We start from the raw sequence: 25,696 nt of genomic DNA, 5'->3' as shown, positions 1-25,696 counted from the left end.
ATGCACAAACCGTGATAGACTAAGGGAAATGCAGAAATACCCCGAAAAACCCAACTCCACTCGAATCCAATCCCAGCTCGGCATCAGCCAAGTCAAAACCCATTCAACAACAGTTTCGCATAATTGTAAATTCAAGTGGAAATGAATGAATTTACGCTGAACTCGACAGAAAATACCAGCAAACGAATGTTGCTTTTGCTATCGCTTTTGCTGGGCTGTTGCTTTTGCTGTTGCCGAGCAGGTACCAAATGCACTGAGAGAAAATGTATGTTGAAAGGAAATTATTTTAAGATATCCATTAAATTGCTCGACAAAATAATCAGTCTAGGTCGTTCAACAACGAATTAAATTTGAATATAGTTATATTTTAGAGAAAAATTAGGGATTACAGAATAGTACCAAATTTTTAGCAATTACGTCTACAAAGCATGCTACAAACTCATTTCTTTCATTTAGCCATTCTTCGGGTGTAACAGGTAACTGCGAAGAAGGTAACGGATGCTGATGGCGATGGCTAACGGTAACGTTTCCCAATGGCGCGCAAACAATATGGCGTCCTCGTCGAGGTCGAGGTTGCAAAATGGGCGATGGGTGTTGGAAGGGCGCTGGAAGTGGGAGTGGCGCATTTGAGGGCTGGGCGCCCCGTTAGCTGTGGCGGAATCACGTTGCCTGCATATTTTCATTCATTCGGTTCAGCGTCAACGTCTGCCGACGACTGCAAAGTTATGGAATGCATAACGGGATGGCTGTGTACTCCGTGTTCTGGCGGCGCTCCCCCCTCTGTATTTGCACTTTTGTGTATCTGGCGGATCCAGCAGCGCCTGGATGTGCACACTTCTTGTTGCCCTGTTGGCTTACCCTTCAAGTATTTACGCCTTTATTTATTTAACATTTCAATTGCATATTTTCGCACAAAAGCGCGTGCCGTGTCATGCCGAAAGGATGATGGTCCGATCCAATCCCCTAGCTCTGCCATGTCAATGCCCACCTCAAAGGGTTAATTCGAATGCTTGTGGGGGCTTAGCTCACACAAATATCTGAAGGTCCTGCACGTTTTTATGGGCGTGACCCATGCTAAATTGTCCAGAGCCAGTGTCATTCACTTCGGGTTCAAAAGTTTTCAAGAGCGGCTTGAGTTCCGCAGTAAATGAGATGCAAATATTATGGTCCACAAATCTCTTTGAGCATCCGATTTGAGCACATTTTCTATATATACTTTCAATTAAATTAAAGATATTGTATTTCACTGGGAAATAGCTTAAATAGTAAACGAAATTTTGAAAATAAATTGGAAAGCATGTAACTACTTTATGAGTCGAAACACTCGATTATTGCTCGATAAAAACTACTATAAAATTTGTTTGCAACTGACAGATTGATGGGCATGTCGAACATCACACCTTGCAACAAAAGTGTTTACACAACACTTTCATTTTTCTTTAAACTGTCAACCCTTATACCATTTCGTCATCATGATTTCTATCATGAGCGATGATGCTGTTTCCATAGCGATTTCCACCGGCGCCCAAGAGTATGCAATACAATAGAGGGATTTTTCTCAAGTGTTGCCGCATTCAACTTAGTTTTTGGGGCTCTTTTGGGCTGTTTCTCGACTGCTTCTGCTGGTGACATCGATTGTTATTGTTGGGCAAACAATGGCAAACATTGCCAAATTCATTTGCCAGTGCCGCCAGCGAATATCTATGCGTACGTCTGCACTTCGCTCGAGATAAAGTCGGATTCGGAGTCGGAGAATGATGCCAAGATTGATGGTTCCTCCTAAATGATACCTGATTGAGTGTGTGGGTGTTTTTGCCTCTGCATATTCAATATTGTCAGGGGCTCAGGACTCGTACCGCTTAAGTGTCATTTTGTGTTCTCGACACGCAGTTTATGCCAGACTGGCAAAGTTTTCCACGGCCCAAAAACACGCGCGATGAAATAGGAATAAGTTTGCGTATGGGATATGGTATATGGTGTGTAGGATCTCTCCAACGTCCCAAGATGCCGCTGACACTGAGTCAGATAAATGGAGACAAGTTTGTAGGCCAATTTGCGCACTAAACCGTCTAAAAGGCGCCACACACACAGGCTCATGGGGCATAACCAATTTCATCCGTCGTCGATGGCTCACACAATTAAGTTTGCGGGGCACCAAAATAAAATGCAGCATGCTGCAATTTCGCCTGCGAGTTGCATTTCACAGATGAGTGGATCTTGGTTGGGGGGGATCTGGGATCTGGAGCTATATAGCTGCTATAGCCTACTAACGGTTGTTCTCGCTGCCTGGGCTTCTTGCTAACTTTGGCTCACAGCGCTTGTCGTAATTTTCGCGCCATCAATTTGAAATTACTTGTAGCGCTAGTTCTGGGCGAATTACATGCTTCATTGGGCCTTTGCCGCCTTTGTCGATTGAAGACGATGGCGAACTCCAGCCAGTCAGCCAACCAGCCAGGTGCTCCATGACTGCTGGCCATGGCCATGGAATGCAGCTGCGATTTTAGCATAAGTAGCGCAAATTGTATGCATTTCGAGCTAAGAGCGAACGATGGAACGCCCCGACAATCGCAGCGAACGACGCAATTACCGATAAATGGGAAGCTGGCTTTCATCCACTTAATGCTTGTTATGGCAGCTTTACAAAGTGTTGATTCTCCGGCACTGCAAATTAGACAACTGGCAGAGTGTGGAAAGGCAACTTATTATGTAAGCTGATTATCCAAAGGAAATATCTTCAGATTGCACACCAAATAGTATCGATAGCCAATGATACGGATTATGGCCTAGGGTAATCTAATTTAATCAATTGGTCAATAAGATTTTGAATTTTACGTAATGCACAGATTGGCTTATATCTCTAGAGTAAGAGGTATCAGAGAATTTATTTGTTTCTGTTTTCATAATGACCTAATCGTTAATAATACTAATAATTAATTTACGTACGTTAATAAACTTGGTTTAAAACTGATTTCTCACGATTTCGCCCTTAACCGGTAAACTGGCTTATGAAAGTTGTAAGATTTCGCAACTGACCAGTTTACCCCAACGATTAATCCACCCTTAGCCAGTATGCACAGAGTCACCAGGACCCACCTTTCAAATGAAAAATAAAAAACACCAAGCAGTACAGGCTACCAAGAAGAAACAAGCAATCCTCACGCTCATTTCTGGCCACAATTTATGCCTCGGAAGGCTCCTTAAAGCGGGACACGCAACCCAGCCCTCGCATTCCGAGCCCTTGGGCACGGTGAAATAAAACCAAAAGGATAAAAACTGAAGCAGCAAACTGCATTCATCTGCTCACAATACTCGCTACCTACACAAGTACAAACAAGCGATGGCGTGCCTCTCGGGATTCCAAATGGTGGGGTAATGGAACGGGGCCGGGATACTTGGCGTATACTTTGTGCCACGACTACTTTTTACTTTTCTTTAACATTATTTTGCACTTTTCAATTAAAAAAGTGCGCACCCCACGCAGCCAGGGATCCAGAGCACCAGTATACCCGTCAGACACAAGCCAACAAACTACGGCAAAGGGCAAAAGTAACCCCAAAAGCGGTCGAAACACACCGTTCTCCAAAGGGACGGAGAGGTGGCGACGAGGAGGTGGGGCGTGCCAGCTGCCATAATTATAATTTCTTAATGCAAATAAAAACTCGCTGTGCTGATTTCTCGCTTTTGTAGAGAGCCACAATTTAAACATTATGGACTTTTACTTGGAGGCTACGTGTTGGCTCTTTCACTTGTGGAAATGCCCTATATATTCGATAGTGGACCTTTCTCAGCATTTTATTTAATATTCCCAAAACCGATATTTATTTTAAAGTTCATCTGTAAAAATATTTTTAAAAAATTTATTTTAACGCGAAGAAATATCTAGGGTTTCCATATAGCTAACGAAAGTGTTTGAAAGTATGTATCATTATATTTTATTTGATTCCTTACTTTTGAACACCTTTTAAAGTATTTTCAATATCTGATTGATAGAGCTCTTCACTATAAATTTATCTCAACCTACGTATATACAGTATTATTTAATTCGAGTATGTACATTTTTAAAGGTAATTCGCCAGAGATCACATCAAAAATTTCCAATAACAATGGTAGCTCCAACAAAGGGTGTACCGCTTTCAACTTATCGCTCAAATATACTGCAATCTCGCGGTTGTTTTTCTTTTCCCTGCGCATTACTAAAGAAAAAGTGAAAAGGAAGGGTTAATGGGAATTTCTGCTGTTCCTGTTTCAGAATCCTGTCCCCTTCTCGTGCTCCTCGTTCTGTCCGTGCTCCTGGTTTTCCCGCCCTGGTCGCCCACCGATGTTGACCATTGTGGCCATTGCAGTGCCAACAAACGTGCATAGTTAATGAGCGAAATAAAAACCTGTGGCCCTTTTGCCGCAAACACACACATCGCACACACACACACACAACGCATATACCCATTCGCACACATTTAAGGACATGGCTTTTCAGCGCCGTGCGCAATGAGCTTACGTGGCGTATAATTAATATTAAATGTTATACTTATAAATTAAATAAAATGGCGCAACTGAAGCTGCCTGCCCGGCTGCTCCTTCTTTCAACCACACGATTGATGACCTGGCCGTCAAGCAGTCAGACCAAATATATACCCCACATATGTATGTGTATATGTTGTGGGAATATACTTATGTACTTGGGGATTTCTGTGTTTGTGGGTCCCATTACTATATCCTCGCGTTATAAATGTGTGTTTGCCAAGTTTGACTTGCTACTTGCGCCACTTCCGCTGTGCGGAAAAATGCTTTTGATTTGATTTTCACCAAATGTCAACTTGACGTCACGTCGTTCGTCTGTGAAGGGAAAGCGGGAAAGCGGACGTCGTCGTTGTCGCCGCCTTTGTTGTGCCGATTCAACTGCATGATTTATTGTTTTGATGAAATTGCGTGTAAACAATTTAGTGGCTGGTTGGCGCCAAAAACCCAAGTAAAGTCCTCCCACTCTTAAAGTCTATGGACTTTTAAAAGACTTTATTTAAGGTTAAATGTGGCTATAATTCATGGCCAACAAAGTTGCATAGTTTTAGAATTCTTCGCAAAAGATTTCATCGAAGTTTACTTAGTTGATGGATTACAATGCCAAAACGAGATGTTATTTTAGAGATGCTTTAGATGCTATGTTGGGAAAATAATAATTTTACGATACTCTAGTTCAGTCAGTGGCAAGCTTAAATGACAATTGCTGAACTTTTATCCTTGAAAATGAACCGCAATCGTTGTATATACGAAACTTCCATTCCGATATTGCAGACGCAGAACACGCAAAGATGTCAAAAGGAATAGAGTCAGACCACACGAGCTCTCCTCGATGGGAAAAGCCCTTAGTTATGGGGCAGTTAAAGCTGAAAGTTAACCACAAAACTGAACGCAGCATCGTGTGCAATTCCGACTACCAATAAATATGCCATAACAATAAGCAAGGCGGGCTAATATCCGATTACTCTGCCCCGGCAAATGTGGCGTGAAAAGCGCCAAGCCAAACCGAGTCAAGTCGGGCCAATGCAGATAGATACTCCACCGAATCCTTTCGATTTCCCATTCCATTTGGCAGCAGAGAATGAAACAAACGCATAAGTAAATACCAGAAACGAGTGACTTTCAATATCCTCACAGGCTTATTGCTTACAGCAAATTTCACGCCAGCAGACAGACAAATACGACCGAGCTGCGAATGCATTTACACATTTGCAAACACAAACATCAGAGAGACAGTTGCAAACATGCAACATACAAATATGCGTGCATTGAGTTTTCCCCCACAATAACACACATCCCATTTTCACCGAAGCTCAGAGCTTGTGGAGCATTTCCATGCTGGATTCGGGCTCGAATTGCGAGATGGACTGGGATCGGTTCGCACCCAGCCATGTCTGAGTGCGTTTCCTCCAAACGCATTTACGTTTATTGCATTTGTAAATTATTCACACAAGGATATTAAATGCAAATTGTGAAATAGACGACACACTCGTGCCGCACATGCTTCGCTCCACAGATACAATATCCGTTGATGCCCCATGTATATATTGGCGAATTACTCAGCTCCTGCATATGATTGTCACATGCAAAAACGATTCGAGATTCTCGTTTTCCGACTCTGAGTCTGAGTTGACGCCTCGGGCTCTCGGATTCTCGGATTTCTCGGCCCTCGCATTCCATCTTCCTTGAATGCCATTTGCCGGAAGGACCTTTGGTCCCATGTGAGGTTACTTGGTTCGGGTCGATAGTTGGCTACGCAATCTGACCACTTGATTGACTCTGGCCCCGCATTTGGTTCGTGCACCTGCAATTCGACCCAAAGAGGAGCAGAGATCCAAAATTAAGCACTGCACTCACATCTTATTTATTCGTTTTCCATTACCTGATTACACTCTGGCCCAGGCCGTTGGAAAAGGGACACTCTCGAAAAGTGGCCAGAACAAGTTGGGAAAAAGTTTAATTTCACTAGCAAATTTCACCCACTCGCATGCAACGCTGCCTAAACACGTTTGACATTGCCCCCGAATGTGGACAAAGTTTTGGGCGTCGCACAGTGTAACATGCAAATCGAATTTAAACTTGCCAACAAATAATTGAAGGCCATCTGGCTGGAGGGCTTACACCTAGCACATTACCAAATCGTCTATGCAGAACTGCAGCACCTGTCGGTAAGGCAGTAAACACAGACAATTATTGGACAATTATTGGCACTTAACGGGGCCCCTTGCTAATCAAACCACTTAGCACCTCAAAAAAAGTCGCTGTGAAATCCTATAAAAGACCCTTGAATATGGACAATGCTAAACAGTTACCATGTTTAAAGTTAAGGATCTGCTGCTTTCGCCGACAACTTTCGATGATCCAATTTTTGGAACCCACCTGCGATGCTTCCAATGGTACGGATATGTGGCGTCCAAGGATCAGAATAGTCCTTTTTTAAGTCTTATACGTTGCACCATTTTGACGGCATCGATTTGGCTTAGCTGTGCTTTAATGCTGGCAAGAGTGTTTCGTGGTTACGAAAACCTCAATGATGGGGCCACAAGTTACGCCACCGCAGTCCAGTATTTCGCGGTATCTATTGCCACCTTTAATGCCTACGTGCAAAGAGGCAGTAAGTTTAAATTATAAATTTAATATATTCATTAATAAAAGCAAAAAGGAAATCACATGTTCTGCATGCAAAGAGTCGTAATATTAGGCGTAGGATATTTTATTTTTTATATTTTATTTTATTTCAGAAGTAATATCCCTTTTGCGAGTTGCCCACTCGGATATCCAGAACTTGATGCTCGAAGCAGATAATCGAGAGATGGAACTTTTGGTTGCCACTCAGGCTTATACACGAACCATTACCCTGTTGATCTGGGTGCCATCGGTTTTTGCTGGCCTAATGGCCTATTCAGACTGCATCTACAGGACTCTATTTCTGCCAAAATCGGTTTTCAATGTGCCAGCGGTGCGACGTGGTGAGGAGCACCCCATTCTGCTATTTCAGCTATTTCCCTTCGGAGAACTTTGCGATAACTTCGTTGTTGGATACTTGGGACCATGGTATGCTCTGGGCCTGGGAATCACGACTATCCCATTGTGGCACACATTTATCACGTGCCTCATGAAGTACGTAAATCTCAAGCTGCAGATACTCAACAAGCGAGTGGAGGAGATGGATGTAATAATCATTTCTAACTTTGTATACTCAATATTAAAATATATAAATATTCTCGTTTGAGTAGATTACACGACTTAATTCCAAATTGGTAATTGGTCGCCTAACTGCCAGTGAGTTAACCTTCTGGCAAATGCAGCTCTTTAAGGAATTTGTAAAGGAACAGCTGAGGATTCGAAAATTTGTCCAGGAACTACAGTATCTGATTTGCATTCCCGTGATGGCAGATTTTATTATCTTCTCTGTTCTCATGTGCTTTCTCTTTTTTGCCTTGACAGTTGGCGTAAGTTTCAATGTCCACATATTTATAGTTTTTAAACTACTATTTTATGTGGTTAATATTTTATTAGGTTCCAAGCAAAATGGATTACTTCTTCATGTTCATTTACCTTTTTGTGATGGCTGGTATATTGTGGATTTATCATTGGCATGCCACGTTGATTGTTGAGTGTGTGAGTATAATGACAAGAATATCATGATATATTTTTGACAAATTTTCAGAAGATTCGTCTAAAGAAGTTAATTTATTCTCGCATTTTTTCAATTGAAATTCATTCATATTGGTTTCACATATCGAATGAAGCTCTATTATTTCGGAGAAAAAAGTCCATACCAATCAGACAATATCTCCGCATGATTTTTGTTTACTTCCTTTTAGTAGCCTTCGAAAATGTCCTTTTTTCAGCACGATGAACTGAGCCTTGCTTACTTTTCATGCGGATGGTACAACTTCGAGATGCCTTTGCAGAGAATGCTGGTTTTTATGATGATGCATGCCCAAAGGCCGATGAAGATGCGCGCCCTGCTGGTCGATTTGAATCTGAGGACCTTCATAGACGTAAGGCTGCTGGCTCGATATTGGATTCATCGAATTCAAGCCTTTCCTTTGCAGATTGGCCGAGGAGCCTACAGCTACTTCAATTTGCTGCGTAGCTCTCACTTGTATTAGAGGAAAAGCCTTTTCTTCAGGGCTAATCAAATGCCGTTGCGCCTGTCAACTCGTTTGGCTAACATGACAGTAAACAAGCCATGCAATTCATTTTGCCCGGCGCACACACTCACAAAAACCGAGGAAACGGTAGAAAGCACATATGTAGAAGCTGAAATGCTAAAACCATTTTACAGTGCAAATAAACGTGGCTCAAACTGAAGAGACGCCTGTTACTCAAAAAGGCAATGCAAGTAACGGGCGACATCATTTATCACTTGAGAAACGTCGCATGTCACTGGCGTTGTATGTGTTTTGTTATATTGTCTTTCTCAATGGATATAAAACGATTTTTGCACTTCTTACCAACCTACCCGCCCTTGGCATTATTTCCCTGCCGTGCCTCTAATTGTCTTGGGGGTTTAGACAAAGGAAATTTATGCGTCTGCCCCAGACAAAACGGTCAGATACATCAACCCACCACCGCCAGCCACCACAACCATCAGCGAAACTAAACAAACAAACCGAATCGTTGTCCCCCTGGGTGTATTTTTTAATATTATTAAGAGTATAGACAAAAAAGTAAGGAAACAAAAATAAAACCAAACCGGCACCCACACCCAAATAAACACGCATTTTGTTGCGGTTGTTGTGCTCCCTGGGATTACACAAAGTGGCTAAATGGCTGATAAAGGCACACGCCGAACCTCGGCTACTAATGAGTATTAATGGCGGGGTTACAAACGCGGCAGGTATGCCAGAACCCAGAACTCAGAAGCCCAGAACCATTCCAAAAAACTGGGCATCCACGTATGCTATTCCTCGGAGGGTGACAAAAGCGAGGGTCACAGATAGTTGGGTAACAGCGTGAAAAGGGTTGTTGGCAAACCACTCGATTGAAATCTCTCCGAGGAGAATGTTACCCTTTCGAAAAAATAGAAGAATGCGCTGAAATATGTATGTGATAGAACTCCTTTTATATTTCCGCGACATCTGTAGTTCATATTTGTTCAAACAAACAAACCACAATGAAAGGGTTAAGTATCGTTTTGAAGGACTAAACTCTTACTGAATAGGTAAATATTGTTTAAGTAAGGATCGATTTTAGAGCCTAATTGTAGAAGATGAGTTTCGATACCAAATATTTGATTTATTTTGTTTGAAAAGTTCGGATGACAAATGAAACTCAAAAATCTTTTAAAAAATACGCATTTTAAACTATTATTATAAATATGTTAATTACAATAACATTTGGAGAATGTCACATATCGAGCTCTTATTTAAACTAAAAAAAATGTTGTACTATAAGTACACAACAAAAAAAAATAATTTGGCAAAAATAGAAGCCACATGGCATTGCGGCATATTAAATTTTAGGCATCTGTTGCCGGTATTTTGAGCAATATTGGCAAATTTTTTATGGTTTTCGCTGCGCACGTTTTTTGTTGATTATTTATGACATTACATACATAATGCAAGCGTAATGGATGCGAGTGTTCATTAAGCACAATGAATGTCGTGCACTCAGAGTGCCAACCCTCGTCCCTTAAGGGGAAAATGCGTTGGGAGCACGAGTATATTGTACGGTGCTGTATGGTAAGTGTGTGAGCCACCCTCTTTGGGTTTTGCAGTTTTGCGAAAAAATTAAAATTTGCTGCACACATGTAATGAATATTTACAATACACTGCTGCCCTATCGCCACAAAAGAAATGAATTCAAAGGGAAAGCAATTCTCGGAACGGGCCCACAAAGAAAAACTCCCTTCAAGGAAGCAAAACCACCTTATAAGGGTGGTACATACGTAAGGTGAAGCCAAAGAATTGTAAGTTACCATTATGCGTAGTCATATCTTTGCAGCTGAAATTAACTTCTGTGGATATATATTTATATCTATAGTATGATAAAAGAGTTATGATTTCAGAACCACAGTTACACCCTTGATTTCGTTCGCACTTTAAAGTGTACAGTTTACAAGAAAATATATTTTTCTAGGAAAGAGGAAACCCATTCGGAAGAAACATTTTTATTCGCTTAAATAAGTGGGCTTAACGTTTGTTGCGCTACCAAACCTCTCCACTTCGGCCAACTAAGTGTTTTCCCATTAAACATTTACGATGGCACAGTTAAGGCAACACACACGCGTGACTTGGCCAGCTGTTAGGTGAAATAAATATGGTTATTAAAATTAATTAACGCACGCCGATTTGTTAGCCGGAGCCATAAAGTGAAATGAAGTAGTAGTTAAATTTTGAATGCATTAAATTAATCATAAGAAAGTCCTTTGCCCATCTGTTGGCCGGATATGAGCACTCGAGCTTGGCCAAGAGGACTGCAGTTGTCACCAGTGTACGAGCCCCGCCCAGGATATCATGCACATTTAAATGCAACTGATTAATCATGGATAAAGTTGTTTTCGCTCCTGCTACTGCTGATGCCTCAGCTGTTGGTCACGTGACTGCAAACAATTTGACTTTAAACACATTAACAGTTACGGTTGGGCATTGGAGGAGGCCAGAGCCGGATAACTCCCGGGGAGCAAATACGGGTCCTGCACGCAGAGGGTTTGTCACCAGCAACAACTTAACTTGGCTAACTAAAACTTTTCATGCATTGCCGTTGACAGTGCAATAAACATGCCAAAACAAATGCAACAAAGACAACAACTTATGAAAACAACAGCGTCAACTGGCCCGCCTCCACCACGCCCATCCCACATGACATCCTCGGGGTTTTGGGAGGGTTTTGAACTAATGGGTGGGTGGTTTCGGAATCTACCCCTTTGAAAATAGACACGTAAGTCGTAGAAAAATTAAAGAGAGGGGGAGTCGTGAATAGTTCGACGCCTTTTTTCATAGAATTTCAAAAGAAGCAAAGCTATTCGACTGATTTATGTAGTTTGCATTGGCAGTGGTATTTTTACAAGGCCTTTACGTTAACTACCGTAGAGCAGAAGCGGAAAATTAAAGTATATAAAGTAAAAGAAAATCTTCTTCGAAAATAAAAAATTTAATTTAAAGTCAGAGACTATGTTTCTAGAATCTGTATGCTTAATCTCAACCTTCAAGCTTTTATAGTTTCCGAGATCTCGACATACGTACCGACATACGGACAGGGCCAGATCGAATCCTGATATATATACTTTATATGGTCGGAAGCGCTTCCTCCTAGTATATAGTAATATAGTATATCGTATATTACTATACGAGTAAGGGGTATAAACAAACTTGAACAGTAACTTAAAACTATACATCGGTTCTCGTCCGATCACCGAAATTAAGCAGCGTCGGGCGCGGTTAGTACTTAGATGGGGGACCGCTTGGGAACACCGCGTGTTGTTGGCCTCGTCCACAACTTTTTGCTGCCTGCTGCCTTCTTAGTTTTTATTCTAGCATTATTGGCTATTGGCTACAAATCAGAATGAAAACTTTGTTCACCTAATTTCAAATTTTGTCTTCCACTCATTAATCTTTTATATCTTTATTACGATATCTAAAACCCAATGGTACAAAAACAGTCTATTTCAGTCTATGGGCATAACTGAATATCAGAGTATAAGGACACTGTTTAGCCCAGCGACTTTCGCCAACGACCATACCACGCTGAATACATCGGTTCTCGTCCGATCACCGAAATTAAGCAGCGTCGGGCGCGGTTAGTACTTAGATGGGGGACCGCTTGGGAACACCGCGTGTTGTTGGCCTCGTCCACAACTTTTTGCTGCCTGCTGCCTGCTGCCTGCTGCCTTCTTAGTTTTTATTCTAGCATTATTGGCTATTGGCTACAAATCAGAATGAAAACTTTGTTCACCTAATTTCAAATTTTGTCTTCCACTCATTAATCTTTTATATCTTTATTACGATATCTAAAACCCAATGGTACAAAAACAGTCTATTTCAGTCTATGGGCATAACTGAATATCAGAGTATAAGGACACTGTTTAGCCCAGCGACTTTCGCCAACGACCATACCACGCTGAATACATCGGTTCTCGTCCGATCACCGAAATTAAGCAGCGTCGGGCGCGGTTAGTACTTAGATGGGGGACCGCTTGGGAACACCGCGTGTTGTTGGCCTCGTCCACAACTTTTTGCTGCCTGCTGCCTGCTGCCTGCTGCCTTCTTAGTTTTTATTCTAGCATTATTGGCTATTGGCTACAAATCAGAATGAAAACTTTGTTCACCTAATTTCAAATTTTGTCTTCCACTCATTAATCTTTTATATCTTTATTACGATATCTAAAACCCAATGGTACAAAAACAGTCTATTTCAGTCTATGGGCATAACTGAATATCAGAGTATAAGGACACTGTTTAGCCCAGCGACTTTCGCCAACGACCATACCACGCTGAATACATCGGTTCGGTTAGTACTTAGATGGGGGACCGCTTGGGAACACCGCGTGTTGTTGGCCTCGTCCACAACTTTTTGCTGCCTGCTGCCTGCTGCCTGCTGCCTTCTTAGTTTTTATTCTAGCATTATTGGCTATTGGCTACAAATCAGAATGAAAACTTTGTTCACCTAATTTCAAATTTTGTCTTCCACTCATTAATCTTTTATATCTTTATTACGATATCTAAAACCCAATGGTACAAAAACAGTCTATTTCAGTCTATGGGCATAACTGAATATCAGAGTATAAGGACACTGTTTAGCCCAGCGACTTTCGCCAACGACCATACCACGCTGAATACATCGGTTCTCGTCCGATCACCGAAATTAAGCAGCGTCGGGCGCGGTTAGTACTTAGATGGGGGACCGCTTGGGAACACCGCGTGTTGTTGGCCTCGTCCACAACTTTTTGCTGCCTGCTGCCTGCTGCCTTCTTAGTTTTTATTCTAGCATTATTGGCTATTGGCTACAAATCAGAAAGAAAACTTTGTTCACCTAATTTCAAATTTTGTCTTCCACTCATTAATCTTTTATATCTTTATTACGATATCTAAAACCCAATGGTACAAAAACAGTCTATTTCAGTCTATGGGCATAACTGAATATCAGAGTATAAGGACACTGTTTAGCCCAGCGACTTTCGCCAACGACCATACCACGCTGAATACATCGGTTCTCGTCCGATCACCGAAATTAAGCAGCGTCGGGCGCGGTTAGTACTTAGATGGGGGACCGCTTGGGAACACCGCGTGTTGTTGGCCTCGTCCACAACTTTTTGCTGCCTGCTGCCTGCTGCCTTCTTAGTTTTTATTCTAGCATTATTGGCTATTGGCTACAAATCAGAAAGAAAACTTTGTTCACCTAATTTCAAATTTTGTCTTCCACTCATTAATCTTTTATATCTTTATTACGATATCTAAAACCCAATGGTACAAAAACAGTCTATTTCAGTCTATGGGCATAACTGAATATCAGAGTATAAGGACACTGTTTAGCCCAGCGACTTTCGCCAACGACCATACCACGCTGAATACATCGGTTCTCGTCCGATCACCGAAATTAAGCAGCGTCGGGCGCGGTTAGTACTTAGATGGGGGACCGCTTGGGAACACCGCGTGTTGTTGGCCTCGTCCACAACTTTTTGCTGCCTGCTGCCTGCTGCCTTCTTAGTTTTTATTCTAGCATTATTGGCTATTGGCTACAAATCAGAATGAAAACTTTGTTCACCTAATTTCAAATTTTGTCTTCCACTCATTAATCTTTTATATCTTTATTACGATATCTAAAACCCAATGGTACAAAAACAGTCTATTTCAGTCTATGGGCATAACTGAATATCAGAGTATAAGGACACTGTTTAGCCCAGCGACTTTCGCCAACGACCATACCACGCTGAATACATCGGTTCTCGTCCGATCACCGAAATTAAGCAGCGTCGGGCGCGGTTAGTACTTAGATGAGGGACCGCTTGGGAACACCGCGTGTTGTTGGCCTCGTCCACAACTTTTTGCTGCCTGCTGCCTGCTGCCTTCTTAGTTTTTATTCTAGCATTATTGGCTATTGGCTACAAATCAGAATGAAAACTTTGTTCACCTAATTTCAAATTTTGTCTTCCACTCATTAATCTTTTATATCTTTATTACGATATCTAAAACCCAATGGTACAAAAACAGTCTATTTCAGTCTATGGGCATAACTGAATATCAGAGTATAAGGACACTGTTTAGCCCAGCGACTTTCGCCAACGACCATACCACGCTGAATACATCGGTTCTCGTCCGATCACCGAAATTAAGCAGCGTCGGGCGCGGTTAGTACTTAGATGGGGGACCGCTTGGGAACACCGCGTGTTGTTGGCCTCGTCCACAACTTTTTGCTGCCTGCTGCCTGCTGCCTGCTGCCTTCTTAGTTTTTATTCTAGCATTATTGGCTATTGGCTACAAATCAGAATGAAAACTTTGTTCACCTAATTTCAAATTTTGTCTTCCACTCATTAATCTTTTATATCTTTATTACGATATCTAAAACCCAATGGTACAAAAACAGTCTATTTCAGTCTATGGGCATAACTGAATATCAGAGTATAAGGACACTGTTTAGCCCAGCGACTTTCGCCAACGACCATACCACGCTGAATACATCGGTTCTCATCCGATCACCGAAATTAAGCAGCGTCGGGCGCGGTTAGTACTTAGATGGGGGACCGCTTGGGAACACCGCGTGTTGTTGGCCTCGTCCACAACTTTTTGCTGCCTGCTGCCTGCTGCCTGCTGCCTTCTTAGTTTTTATTCTAGCATTATTGGCTATTGGCTACAAATCAGAATGAAAACTTTGTTCACCTAATTTCAAATTTTGTCTTCCACTCATTAATCTTTTATATCTTTATTACGATATCTAAAACCCAATGGTACAAAAACAGTCTATTTCAGTCTATGGGCATAACTGAATATCAGAGTATAAGGACACTGTTTAGCCCAGCGACTTTCGCCAACGACCATACCACGCTGAATACATCGGTTCTCGTCCGATCACCGAAATTAAGCAGCGTCGGGCGCGGTTAGTACTTAGATGGGGGACCGCTTGGGAACACCGCGTGTTGTTGGCCTCGTCCACAACTTTTTGCTGCCTGCTGCCTGCTGCCTTCTTAGTTTTTATTCTAGCATTATTGGCTATTGGCTACAAATCAGAATGAAAACTTTGTTCACCTAATTTCAAATTTTGTCTTCCACTCATTAATCTTTTATATCTTTATTACGATATCTAAAACCCAATGGTACAAAAACAGTCTATTTCAGTCTATGGGCATAACTGAATATCAGAGTATAAGGACACTGTTTAGCCCAGCGACTTTCGCCAACGACCATACCACGCTGAATACATCGGTTCTCGTCCGATCACCGAAATTAAGCACCGTCGGGCGCGGTTAGTGCTTAGATGGGGGACCGCTTGGGAACACCGCGTGTTGTTGGCCTCGTCCACAACTTTTTGCTGCCTGCTGCCTTCTTAGTTTTTATTCTAGCATTATTGGCTATTGGCTACAAATCAGAAAGAAAACTTTGTTCACCTAATTTCAAATTTTGTCTTCCACTCATTAATCTTTTATATCTTTATTACGATATCTAAAACCCAATGGTACAAAAACAGTCTATTTCAGTCTATGGGCATAACTGAATATCAGAGTATAAGGACACTGTTTAGCCCAGCGACTTTCGCCAACGACCATACCACGCTGAATACATCGGTTCTCGTCCGATCACCGAAATTAAGCAGCGTCGGGCGCGGTTAGTACTTAGATGAGGGACCGCTTGGGAACACCGCGTGTTGTTGGCCTCGTCCACAACTTTTTGCTGCCTGCTGCCTGCTGCCTTCTTAGTTTTTATTCTAGCATTATTGGCTATTGGCTACAAATCAGAAAGAAAACTTTGTTCACCTAATTTCAAATTTTGTCTTCCACTCATTAATCTTTTATATCTTTATTACGATATCTAAAACCCAATGGTACAAAAACAGTCTATTTCAGTCTATGGGCATAACTGAATATCAGAGTATAAGGACACTGTTTAGACCAGCGACTTTCGCCAACGACCATACCACGCTGAATACATCGGTTCTCGTCCGATCACCGAAATTAAGCGGCGTCGGGCGCGGTTAGTACTTAGATGGGGGACCGCTTGGGAACACCGCGTGTTGTTGGCCTCGTCCACAACTTTTTGCTGCCTGCTGCCTTCTTAGTTTTTATTCTAGCATTATTGGCTATTGGCTACAAATCAGAATGAAAACTTTGTTCACCTAATTTCAAATTTTGTCTTCCACTCATTAATCTTTTATATCTTTATTACGATATCTAAAACCCAATGGTACAAAAACAGTCTATTTCAGTCTATGGGCATAACTGAATATCAGAGTATAAGGACACTGTTTAGCCCAGCGACTTTCGCCAACGACCATACCACGCTGAATACATCGGTTCTCGTCCGATCACCGAAATTAAGCAGCGTCGGGCGCGGTTAGTACTTAGATGGGGACCGCTTGGGAACACCGCGTGTTGTTGGCCTCGTCCACAACTTTTTGCTGCCTGCTGCCTGCTGCCTGCTGCCTGCTGCCTTCTTAGTTTTTATTCTAGCATTATTGGCTATTGGCTACAAATCAGAATGAAAACTTTGTTCACCTAATTTCAAATTTTGTCTTCCACTCATTAATCTTTTATATCTTTATTACGATATCTAAAACCCAATGGTACAAAAACAGTCTATTTCAGTCTATGGGCATAACTGAATATCAGAGTATAAGGACACTGTTTAGCCCAGCGACTTTCGCCAACGACCATACCACGCTGAATACATCGGTTCTCGTCCGATCACCGAAATTAAGCAGCGTCGGGCGCGGTTAGTACTTAGATGGGGGACCGCTTGGGAACACCGCGTGTTGTTGGCCTCGTCCACAACTTTTTGCTGCCTGCTGCCTGCTGCCTTCTTAGTTTTTATTCTAGCATTATTGGCTATTGGCTACAAATCAGAAAGAAAACTTTGTTCACCTAATTTCAAATTTTGTCTTCCACTCATTAATCTTTTATATCTTTATTACGATATCTAAAACCCAATGGTACAAAAACAGTCTATTTCAGTCTATGGGCATAACTGAATATCAGAGTATAAGGACACTGTTTAGACCAGCGACTTTCGCCAACGACCATACCACGCTGAATACATCGGTTCTCGTCCGATCACCGAAATTAAGCAGCGTCGGGCGCGGTTAGTACTTAGATGGGGGACCGCTTGGGAACACCGCGTGTTGTTGGCCTCGTCCACAACTTTTTGCTGCCTGCTGCCTTCTTAGTTTTTATTCTAGCATTATTGGCTATTGGCTACAAATCAGAATGAAAACTTTGTTCACCTAATTTCAAATTTTGTCTTCCACTCATTAATCTTTTATATCTTTATTACGATATCTAAAACCCAATGGTACAAAAACAGTCTATTTCAGTCTATGGGCATAACTGAATATCAGAGTATAAGGACACTGTTTAGCCCAGCGACTTTCGCCAACGACCATACCACGCTGAATACATCGGTTCTCGTCCGATCACCGAAATTAAGCAGCGTCGGGCGCGGTTAGTACTTAGATGGGGGACCGCTTGGGAACACCGCGTGTTGTTGGCCTCGTCCACAACTTTTTGCTGCCTGCTGCCTGCTGCCTGCTGCCTTCTTAGTTTTTATTCTAGCATTATTGGCTATTGGCTACAAATCAGAATGAAAACTTTGTTCACCTAATTTCAAATTTTGTCTTCCACTCATTAATCTTTTATATCTTTATTACGATATCTAAAACCCAATGGTACAAAAACAGTCTATTTCAGTCTATGGGCATAACTGAATATCAGAGTATAAGGACACTGTTTAGCCCAGCAACTTTCGCCAACGACCATACCACGCTGAATACATCGGTTCTCGTCCGATCACCGAAATTAAGCAGCGTCGGGCGCGGTTAGTACTTAGATGGGGGGACCGCTTGGGAACACCGCGTGTTGTTGGCCTCGTCCACAACTTTTTGCTGCCTGCTGCCTGCTGCCTGCTGCCTTCTTAGTTTTTATTCTAGCATTATTGGCTATTGGCTACAAATCAGAATGAAAACTTTGTTCACCTAATTTCAAATTTTGTCTTCCACTCATTAATCTTTTATATCTTTATTACGATATCTAAAACCCAATGGTACAAAAACAGTCTATTTCAGTCTATGGGCATAACTGAATATCAGAGTATAAGGACACTGTTTAGCCCAGCGACTTTCGCCAACGACCATACCACGCTGAATACATCGGTTCTCGTCCGATCACCGAAATTAAGCAGCGTCGGGCGCGGTTAGTACTTAGATGGGGGACCGCTTGGGAACACCGCGTGTTGTTGGCCTCGTCCACAACTTTTTGCTGCCTGCTGCCTGCTGCCTGCTGCCTTCTTAGTTTTTATTCTAGCATTATTGGCTATTGGCTACAAATCAGAATGAAAACTTTGTTCACCTAATTTCAAATTTTGTCTTCCACTCATTAATCTTTTATATCTTTATTACGATATCTAAAACCCAATGGTACAAAAACAGTCTATTTCAGTCTATGGGCATAACTGAATATCAGAGTATAAGGACACTGTTTAGCCCAGCGACTTTCGCCAACGACCATACCACGCTGAATACATCGGTTCTCGTCCGATCACCGAAATTAAGCAGCGTCGGGCGCGGTTAGTACTTAGATGGGGGACCGCTTGGGAACACCGCGTGTTGTTGGCCTCGTCCACAACTTTTTGCTGCCTGCTGCCTGCTGCCTTCTTAGTTTTTATTCTAGCATTATTGGCTATTGGCTACAAATCAGAAAGAAAACTTTGTTCACCTAATTTCAAATTTTGTCTTCCACTCATTAATCTTTTATATCTTTATTACGATATCTAAAACCCAATGGTACAAAAACAGTCTATTTCAGTCTATGGGCATAACTGAATATCAGAGTATAAGGACACTGTTTAGACCAGCGACTTTCGCCAACGACCATACCACGCTGAATACATCGGTTCTCGTCCGATCACCGAAATTAAGCAGCGTCGGGCGCGGTTAGTACTTAGATGGGGGACCGCTTGGGAACACCGCGTGTTGTTGGCCTCGTCCACAACTTTTTGCTGCCTGCTGCCTGCTGCCTGCTGCCTTCTTAGTTTTTATTCTAGCATTATTGGCTATTGGCTACAAATCAGAATGAAAACTTTGTTCACCTAATTTCAAATTTTGTCTTCCACTCATTAATCTTTTATATCTTTATTACGATATCTAAAACCCAATGGTACAAAAACAGTCTATTTCAGTCTATGGGCATAACTGAATATCAGAGTATAAGGACACTGTTTAGCCCAGCGACTTTCGCCAACGACCATACCACGCTGAATACATCGGTTCTCGTCCGATCACCGAAATTAAGCAGCGTCGGGCGCGGTTAGTACTTAGATGGGGGACCGCTTGGGAACACCGCGTGTTGTTGGCCTCGTCCACAACTTTTTGCTGCCTGCTGCCTGCTGCCTGCTGCCTTCTTAGTTTTTATTCTAGCATTATTGGCTATTGGCTACAAATCAGAATGAAAACTTTGTTCACCTAATTTCAAATTTTGTCTTCCACTCATTAATCTTTTATATCTTTATTACGATATCTAAAACCCAATGGTACAAAAACAGTCTATTTCAGTCTATGGGCATAACTGAATATCAGAGTATAAGGACACTGTTTAGCCCAGCGACTTTCGCCAACGACCATACCACGCTGAATACATCGGTTCTCGTCCGATCACCGAAATTAAGCAGCGTCGGGCGCGGTTAGTACTTAGATGGGGGACCGCTTGGGAACACCGCGTGTTGTTGGCCTCGTCCACAACTTTTTGCTGCCTGCTGCCTGCTGCCTGCTGCCTTCTTAGTTTTTATTCTAGCATTATTGGCTATTGGCTACAAATCAGAATGAAAACTTTGTTCACCTAATTTCAAATTTTGTCTTCCACTCATTAATCTTTTATATCTTTATTACGATATCTAAAACCCAATGGTACAAAAACAGTCTATTTCAGTCTATGGGCATAACTGAATATCAGAGTATAAGGACACTGTTTAGCCCAGCAACTTTCGCCAACGACCATACCACGCTGAATACATCGGTTCTCGTCCGATCACCGAAATTAAGCAGCGTCGGGCGCGGTTAGTACTTAGATGGGGGACCGCTTGGGAACACCGCGTGTTGTTGGCCTCGTCCACAACTTTTTGCTGCCTGCTGCCTGCTGCCTGCTGCCTTCTTAGTTTTTATTCTAGCATTATTGGCTATTGGCTACAAATCAGAATGAAAACTTTGTTCACCTAATTTCAAATTTTGTCTTCCACTCATTAATCTTTTATATCTTTATTACGATATCTAAAACCCAATGGTACAAAAACAGTCTATTTCAGTCTACGGGCATAACTGAATATCAGAGTATAAGGACACTGTTTAGCCCAGCGACTTTCGCCAACGACCATACCACGCTGAATACATCGGTTCTCGTCCGATCACCGAAATTAAGCAGCGTCGGGCGCGGTTAGTACTTAGATGGGGGACCGCTTGGGAACACCGCGTGTTGTTGGCCTCGTCCACAACTTTTTGCTGCCTGCTGCCTTCTTAGTTTTTATTCTAGCATTATTGGCTATTGGCTACAAATCAGAATGAAAACTTTGTTCACCTAATTTCAAATTTTGCCTTCCACTCATTAATCTTTTATATCTTTATTACGATATCTAAAACCCAATGGTACAAAAACAGTCTATTTCAGTCTATGGGCATAACTGAATATCAGAGTATAAGGACACTGTTTAGCCCAGCGACTTTCGCCAACGATCATACCACGCTGAATACATCGGTTCTCGTCCGATCACCGAAATTAAGCAGCGTCGGGCGCGGTTAGTACTTAGATGAGGGACCGCTTGGGAACACCGCGTGTTGTTTGGCCTCGTCCACAACTTTTTGCTGCCTGCTGCCTGCTGCCTTCTTAGTTTTTATTCCAGCATTATTGGCTATTGGCTACAAATCAGAATGAAAACTTTGTTCACCTAATTTCAAATTTTGTCTTCCACTTATTAATCTTTTATATCTTTATTACGATATCTAAAACCCAATGGTACAAAAACAGTCTATTTCAGTCTATGGGCATAACTGAATATCAGAGTATAAGGACACTGTTTAGCCCAGCGACTTTCGCCAACGACCATACCACGCTGAATACATCGGTTCTCGTCCGATCACCGAAATTAAGCAGCGTCGGGCGCGGTTAGTACTTAGATGAGGGACCGCTTGGGAACACCGCGTGTTGTTGGCCTCGTCCACAACTTTTTGCTGCCTGCTGCCTGCTGCCTGCTGCCTTCTTAGTTTTTATTCTAGCATTATTGGCTATTGGCTACAAATCAGAATGAAAACTTTGTTCACCTAATTTCAAATTTTGTCTTCCACTCATTAATCTTTTATATCTTTATTACGATATCTAAAACCCAATGGTACAAAAACAGTCTATTTCAGTCTATGGGCATAACTGAATATCAGAGTATAAGGACACTGTTTAGCCCAGCGACTTTCGCCAACGACCATACCACGCTGAATACATCGGTTCTCGTCCGATCACCGAAATTAAGCAGCGTCGGGCGCGGTTAGTACTTAGATGGTGGACCGCTTGGGAACACCGCGTGTTGTTGGCCTCGTCCACAACTTTTTGCTGCCTGCTGCCTGCTGCCTTCTTAGTTTTTATTCTAGCATTATTGGCTATTGGCTACAAATCAGAAAGAAAACTTTGTTCACCTAATTTCAAATTTTGTCTTCCACTCATTAATCTTTTATATCTTTATTACGATATCTAAAACACAATGGTACAAAAACAGTCTATTTTAGTCTATGGGCATAACTGAATATCAGAGTATAAGGACACTGTTTAGCCCAGCGACTTTCGCCAACGACCATACCACGCTGAATACATCGGTTCTCGTCCGATCACCGAAATTAAGCAGCGTCGGGCGCGGTTAGTACTTAGATGGGGGACCGCTTGGGAACACCGCGTGTTGTTGGCCTCGTCCACAACTTTTTGCTGCCTGCTGCCTGCTGCCTTCTTAGTTTTTATTCTAGCATTATTGGCTATTGGCTACAAATCAGAAAGAAAACTTTGTTCACCTAATTTCAAATTTTGTCTTCCACTCATTAATCTTTTATATCTTTATTACGATATCTAAAACCCAATGGTACAAAAACAGTCTATTTCAGTCTATGGGCATAACTGAATATCAGAGTATAAGGACACTGTTTAGACCAGCGACTTTCGCCAACGACCATACCACGCTGAATACATCGGTTCTCGTCCGATCACCGAAATTAAGCAGCGTCGGGCGCGGTTAGTACTTAGATGGGGGGACCGCTTGGGAACACCGCGTGTTGTTGGCCTCGTCCACAACTTTTTGCTGCCTGCTGCCTGCTGCCTGCTGCCTTCTTAGTTTTTATTCTAGCATTATTGGCTATTGGCTACAAATCAGAATGAAAACTTTGTTCACCTAATTTCAAATTTTGTCTTCCACTCATTAATCTTTTATATCTTTATTACGATATCTAAAACCCAATGGTACAAAAACAGTCTATTTCAGTCTATGGGCATAACTGAATATCAGAGTATAAGGACACTGTTTAGCCCAGCAACTTTCGCCAACGACCATACCACGCTGAATACATCGGTTCTCGTCCGATCACCGAAATTAAGCAGCGTCGGGCGCGGTTAGTACTTAGATGGGGGACCGCTTGGGAACACCGCGTGTTGTTGGCCTCGTCCACAACTTTTTGCTGCCTGCTGCCTGCTGCCTGCTGCCTTCTTAGTTTTTATTCTAGCATTATTGGCTATTGGCTACAAATCAGAATGAAAACTTTGTTCACCTAATTTCAAATTTTGTCTTCCACTCATTAATCTTTTATATCTTTATTACGATATCTAAAACCCAATGGTACAAAAACAGTCTATTTCAGTCTATGGGCATAACTGAATATCAGAGTATAAGGACACTGTTTAGCCCAGCGACTTTCGCCAACGACCATACCACGCTGAATACATCGGTTCTCGTCCGATCACCGAAATTAAGCAGCGTCGGGCGCGGTTAGTACTTAGATGGTGGACCGCTTGGGAACACCGCGTGTTGTTGGCCTCGTCCACAACTTTTTGCTGCCTGCTGCCTGCTGCCTTCTTAGTTTTTATTCTAGCATTATTGGCTATTGGCTACAAATCAGAAAGAAAACTTTGTTCACCTAATTTCAAATTTTGTCTTCCACTCATTAATCTTTTATATCTTTATTACGATATCTAAAACACAATGGTACAAAAACAGTCTATTTTAGTCTATGGGCATAACTGAATATCAGAGTATAAGGACACTGTTTAGCCCAGCGACTTTCGCCAACGACCATACCACGCTGAATACATCGGTTCTCGTCCGATCACCGAAATTAAGCAGCGTCGGGCGCGGTTAGTACTTAGATGAGGGACCGCTTGGGAACACCGCGTGTTGTTTGGCCTCGTCCACAACTTTTTGCTGCCTGCTGCCTGCTGCCTTCTTAGTTTTTATTCCAGCATTATTGGCTATTGGCTACAAATCAGAATGAAAACTTTGTTCACCTAATTTCAAATTTTGTCTTCCACTCATTAATCTTTTATATCTTTATTACGATATCTAAAACCCAATGGTACAAAAACAGTCTATTTCAGTCTATGGGCATAACTGAATATCAGAGTATAAGGACACTGTTTAGCCCAGCGACTTTCGCCAACGACCATACCACGCTGAATACATCGGTTCTCGTCCGATCACCGAAATTAAGCAGCGTCGGGCGCGGTTAGTACTTAGATGGGGGACCGCTTGGGAACACCGCGTGTTGTTGGCCTCGTCCACAACTTTTTGCTGCCTGCTGCCTTCTTAGTTTTTATTCTAGCATTATTGGCTATTGGCTACAAATCAGAAAGAAAACTTTGTTCACCTAATTTCAAATTTTGTCTTCCACTCATTAATCTTTTATATCTTTATTACGATATCTAAAACCCAATGGTACAAAAACAGTCTATTTCAGTCTATGGGCATAACTGAATATCAGAGTATAAGGACACTGTTTAGCCCAGCGACTTTCGCCAACGACCATACCACGCTGAATACATCGGTTCTCGTCCGATCACCGAAATTAAGCAGCGTCGGGCGCGGTTAGTACTTAGATGGGGGACCGCTTGGGAACACCGCGTGTTGTTGGCCTCGTCCACAACTTTTTGCTGCCTGCTGCCTGCTGCCTGCTGCCTTCTTAGTTTTTATTCTAGCATTATTGGCTATTGGCTACAAATCAGAATGAAAACTTTGTTCACCTAATTTCAAATTTTGTCTTCCACTCATTAATCTTTTATATCTTTATTACGATATCTAAAACCCAATGGTACAAAAACAGTCTATTTCAGTCTATGGGCATAACTGAATATCAGAGTATAAGGACACTGTTTAGCCCAGCGACTTTCGCCAACGACCATACCACGCTGAATACATCGGTTCTCGTCCGATCACCGAAATTAAGCAGCGTCGGGCGCGGTTAGTACTTAGATGGGGGACCGCTTGGGAACACCGCGTGTTGTTGGCCTCGTCCACAACTTTTTGCTGCCTGCTGCCTGCTGCCTGCTGCCTTCTTAGTTTTTATTCTAGCATTATTGGCTATTGGCTACAAATCAGAATGAAAACTTTGTTCACCTAATTTCAAATTTTGTCTTCCACTCATTAATCTTTTATATCTTTATTACGATATCTAAAACCCAATGGTACAAAAACAGTCTATTTCAGTCTATGGGCATAACTGAATATCAGAGTATAAGGACACTGTTTAGCCCAGCGACTTTCGCCAACGACCATACCACGCTGAATACATCGGTTCTCGTCCGATCACCGAAATTAAGCAGCGTCGGGCGCGGTTAGTACTTAGATGGGGGACCGCTTGGGAACACCGCGTGTTGTTGGCCTCGTCCACAACTTTTTGCTGCCTGCTGCCTGCTGCCTTCTTAGTTTTTATTCTAGCATTATTGGCTATTGGCTACAAATCAGAATGAAAACTTTGTTCACCTAATTTCAAATTTTGTCTTCCACTCATTAATCTTTTATAT

At 42.2% G+C, this 25,696-nt stretch overlaps 1 protein-coding gene, 1 long non-coding RNA gene, 34 other non-coding genes and 2 pseudogenes across 38 annotated transcripts; 37 read left to right on the top strand and 1 right to left on the bottom strand.

The window, feature by feature from the left end:
- Positions 1-5,908: 5,908 nt before the first annotated feature.
- Positions 5,909-6,581, bottom strand: LOC116800583. The gene is made up of 2 exons (XR_004361486.1): positions 6,398-6,581; positions 5,909-6,319 (listed from the first exon to the last, which is right to left on the bottom strand). It is a non-coding gene; the product is annotated as an uncharacterized LOC116800583 (long non-coding RNA).
- A 240-nt stretch (positions 6,582-6,821) lies between these two features.
- Positions 6,822-8,866, top strand: LOC6610006 (odorant receptor 56a). 3 transcript variants are annotated; one of them, XM_032716411.1, is made up of 7 exons: positions 6,824-6,911; positions 6,999-7,129; positions 7,257-7,687; positions 7,752-7,967; positions 8,035-8,136; positions 8,370-8,522; positions 8,577-8,866. In XM_032716411.1, the coding sequence occupies exons 1-7, from the start codon at positions 6,829-6,831 to the stop codon at positions 8,631-8,633; spliced, it is 1,173 nt and encodes a 390-aa protein (XP_032572302.1). In that variant the 5' UTR covers positions 6,824-6,828; the 3' UTR covers positions 8,634-8,866. The 3 variants fall into 3 exon arrangements, with proteins under 3 accessions (XP_032572301.1, XP_032572302.1, XP_032572303.1); XM_032716410.1 differs by having other exon boundaries at positions 6,822-7,129; XM_032716412.1 differs by lacking the exon at positions 6,999-7,129 and having other exon boundaries at positions 6,838-6,911.
- Positions 8,867-12,194: 3,328 nt separating this feature from the next.
- LOC6610004 lies at positions 12,195-12,313 on the top strand. The gene has a single exon (XR_048459.1). It is a non-coding gene; the product is annotated as a 5S ribosomal RNA (ribosomal RNA).
- Positions 12,314-12,567: 254 nt separating this feature from the next.
- On the top strand, positions 12,568-12,686 carry LOC6610003. Its single transcript, XR_048458.2, has one exon. It is a non-coding gene; the product is annotated as a 5S ribosomal RNA (ribosomal RNA).
- A 592-nt stretch (positions 12,687-13,278) lies between these two features.
- Positions 13,279-13,397, top strand: LOC116800784. The gene has a single exon (XR_004361640.1). It is a non-coding gene; the product is annotated as a 5S ribosomal RNA (ribosomal RNA).
- Positions 13,398-13,644: 247 nt separating this feature from the next.
- Positions 13,645-13,763, top strand: LOC116800783. The gene has a single exon (XR_004361639.1). It is a non-coding gene; the product is annotated as a 5S ribosomal RNA (ribosomal RNA).
- A 247-nt stretch (positions 13,764-14,010) lies between these two features.
- On the top strand, positions 14,011-14,129 carry LOC116800782. Its single transcript, XR_004361638.1, has one exon. It is a non-coding gene; the product is annotated as a 5S ribosomal RNA (ribosomal RNA).
- A 247-nt stretch (positions 14,130-14,376) lies between these two features.
- Positions 14,377-14,495, top strand: LOC116800729. Its single transcript, XR_004361591.1, has one exon. It is a non-coding gene; the product is annotated as a 5S ribosomal RNA (ribosomal RNA).
- A 247-nt stretch (positions 14,496-14,742) lies between these two features.
- On the top strand, positions 14,743-14,861 carry LOC116800781. The gene has a single exon (XR_004361637.1). It is a non-coding gene; the product is annotated as a 5S ribosomal RNA (ribosomal RNA).
- A 254-nt stretch (positions 14,862-15,115) lies between these two features.
- Positions 15,116-15,234, top strand: LOC116800712. Its single transcript, XR_004361574.1, has one exon. It is a non-coding gene; the product is annotated as a 5S ribosomal RNA (ribosomal RNA).
- A 254-nt stretch (positions 15,235-15,488) lies between these two features.
- On the top strand, positions 15,489-15,607 carry LOC116800779. Its single transcript, XR_004361635.1, has one exon. It is a non-coding gene; the product is annotated as a 5S ribosomal RNA (ribosomal RNA).
- A 247-nt stretch (positions 15,608-15,854) lies between these two features.
- Positions 15,855-15,973, top strand: LOC116800738. Its single transcript, XR_004361600.1, has one exon. It is a non-coding gene; the product is annotated as a 5S ribosomal RNA (ribosomal RNA).
- Positions 15,974-16,213: 240 nt separating this feature from the next.
- Positions 16,214-16,332, top strand: LOC116800728. Its single transcript, XR_004361590.1, has one exon. It is a non-coding gene; the product is annotated as a 5S ribosomal RNA (ribosomal RNA).
- A 247-nt stretch (positions 16,333-16,579) lies between these two features.
- LOC116800713 lies at positions 16,580-16,698 on the top strand. Its single transcript, XR_004361575.1, has one exon. It is a non-coding gene; the product is annotated as a 5S ribosomal RNA (ribosomal RNA).
- Positions 16,699-16,938: 240 nt separating this feature from the next.
- On the top strand, positions 16,939-17,056 carry LOC116800733. The gene has a single exon (XR_004361595.1). It is a non-coding gene; the product is annotated as a 5S ribosomal RNA (ribosomal RNA).
- A 261-nt stretch (positions 17,057-17,317) lies between these two features.
- On the top strand, positions 17,318-17,436 carry LOC116800778. The gene has a single exon (XR_004361634.1). It is a non-coding gene; the product is annotated as a 5S ribosomal RNA (ribosomal RNA).
- A 247-nt stretch (positions 17,437-17,683) lies between these two features.
- On the top strand, positions 17,684-17,802 carry LOC116800777. Its single transcript, XR_004361633.1, has one exon. It is a non-coding gene; the product is annotated as a 5S ribosomal RNA (ribosomal RNA).
- A 240-nt stretch (positions 17,803-18,042) lies between these two features.
- LOC6621114 lies at positions 18,043-18,161 on the top strand. Its single transcript, XR_048758.1, has one exon. It is a non-coding gene; the product is annotated as a 5S ribosomal RNA (ribosomal RNA).
- Positions 18,162-18,415: 254 nt separating this feature from the next.
- LOC116800735 lies at positions 18,416-18,535 on the top strand. The gene has a single exon (XR_004361597.1). It is a non-coding gene; the product is annotated as a 5S ribosomal RNA (ribosomal RNA).
- A 254-nt stretch (positions 18,536-18,789) lies between these two features.
- On the top strand, positions 18,790-18,908 carry LOC6621112. The gene has a single exon (XR_048756.2). It is a non-coding gene; the product is annotated as a 5S ribosomal RNA (ribosomal RNA).
- A 254-nt stretch (positions 18,909-19,162) lies between these two features.
- LOC116800776 lies at positions 19,163-19,281 on the top strand. Its single transcript, XR_004361632.1, has one exon. It is a non-coding gene; the product is annotated as a 5S ribosomal RNA (ribosomal RNA).
- Positions 19,282-19,528: 247 nt separating this feature from the next.
- On the top strand, positions 19,529-19,647 carry LOC116800775. The gene has a single exon (XR_004361631.1). It is a non-coding gene; the product is annotated as a 5S ribosomal RNA (ribosomal RNA).
- Positions 19,648-19,901: 254 nt separating this feature from the next.
- Positions 19,902-20,020, top strand: LOC116800774. Its single transcript, XR_004361630.1, has one exon. It is a non-coding gene; the product is annotated as a 5S ribosomal RNA (ribosomal RNA).
- A 254-nt stretch (positions 20,021-20,274) lies between these two features.
- On the top strand, positions 20,275-20,393 carry LOC6621972. The gene has a single exon (XR_048873.1). It is a non-coding gene; the product is annotated as a 5S ribosomal RNA (ribosomal RNA).
- Positions 20,394-20,647: 254 nt separating this feature from the next.
- On the top strand, positions 20,648-20,766 carry LOC116800773. Its single transcript, XR_004361629.1, has one exon. It is a non-coding gene; the product is annotated as a 5S ribosomal RNA (ribosomal RNA).
- Positions 20,767-21,020: 254 nt separating this feature from the next.
- Positions 21,021-21,139, top strand: LOC116800771. The gene has a single exon (XR_004361627.1). It is a non-coding gene; the product is annotated as a 5S ribosomal RNA (ribosomal RNA).
- A 240-nt stretch (positions 21,140-21,379) lies between these two features.
- Positions 21,380-21,498, top strand: LOC6609996 (annotated as a pseudogene).
- A 248-nt stretch (positions 21,499-21,746) lies between these two features.
- Positions 21,747-21,865, top strand: LOC6609995. The gene has a single exon (XR_048450.2). It is a non-coding gene; the product is annotated as a 5S ribosomal RNA (ribosomal RNA).
- A 254-nt stretch (positions 21,866-22,119) lies between these two features.
- LOC6609999 lies at positions 22,120-22,238 on the top strand. Its single transcript, XR_048454.2, has one exon. It is a non-coding gene; the product is annotated as a 5S ribosomal RNA (ribosomal RNA).
- A 247-nt stretch (positions 22,239-22,485) lies between these two features.
- On the top strand, positions 22,486-22,604 carry LOC116800770. The gene has a single exon (XR_004361626.1). It is a non-coding gene; the product is annotated as a 5S ribosomal RNA (ribosomal RNA).
- Positions 22,605-22,851: 247 nt separating this feature from the next.
- On the top strand, positions 22,852-22,971 carry LOC116800734. Its single transcript, XR_004361596.1, has one exon. It is a non-coding gene; the product is annotated as a 5S ribosomal RNA (ribosomal RNA).
- A 254-nt stretch (positions 22,972-23,225) lies between these two features.
- On the top strand, positions 23,226-23,344 carry LOC116800769. Its single transcript, XR_004361625.1, has one exon. It is a non-coding gene; the product is annotated as a 5S ribosomal RNA (ribosomal RNA).
- Positions 23,345-23,598: 254 nt separating this feature from the next.
- On the top strand, positions 23,599-23,717 carry LOC116800714. Its single transcript, XR_004361576.1, has one exon. It is a non-coding gene; the product is annotated as a 5S ribosomal RNA (ribosomal RNA).
- Positions 23,718-23,964: 247 nt separating this feature from the next.
- LOC6610002 lies at positions 23,965-24,083 on the top strand (annotated as a pseudogene).
- Positions 24,084-24,331: 248 nt separating this feature from the next.
- Positions 24,332-24,450, top strand: LOC6610001. The gene has a single exon (XR_048456.2). It is a non-coding gene; the product is annotated as a 5S ribosomal RNA (ribosomal RNA).
- A 240-nt stretch (positions 24,451-24,690) lies between these two features.
- LOC6610000 lies at positions 24,691-24,809 on the top strand. The gene has a single exon (XR_048455.1). It is a non-coding gene; the product is annotated as a 5S ribosomal RNA (ribosomal RNA).
- A 254-nt stretch (positions 24,810-25,063) lies between these two features.
- LOC116800768 lies at positions 25,064-25,182 on the top strand. The gene has a single exon (XR_004361624.1). It is a non-coding gene; the product is annotated as a 5S ribosomal RNA (ribosomal RNA).
- A 254-nt stretch (positions 25,183-25,436) lies between these two features.
- Positions 25,437-25,555, top strand: LOC6609998. Its single transcript, XR_048453.1, has one exon. It is a non-coding gene; the product is annotated as a 5S ribosomal RNA (ribosomal RNA).
- Positions 25,556-25,696: the final 141 nt, after the last annotated feature.

Source organism: Drosophila sechellia, chromosome 2R (genome assembly GCF_004382195.2).
Source record: "Drosophila sechellia strain sech25 chromosome 2R, ASM438219v1, whole genome shotgun sequence".
Classification (NCBI taxonomy): domain Eukaryota; kingdom Metazoa; phylum Arthropoda; class Insecta; order Diptera; family Drosophilidae; genus Drosophila; species Drosophila sechellia.
This window is presented reverse-complemented; position numbering and strand designations above follow the sequence as displayed.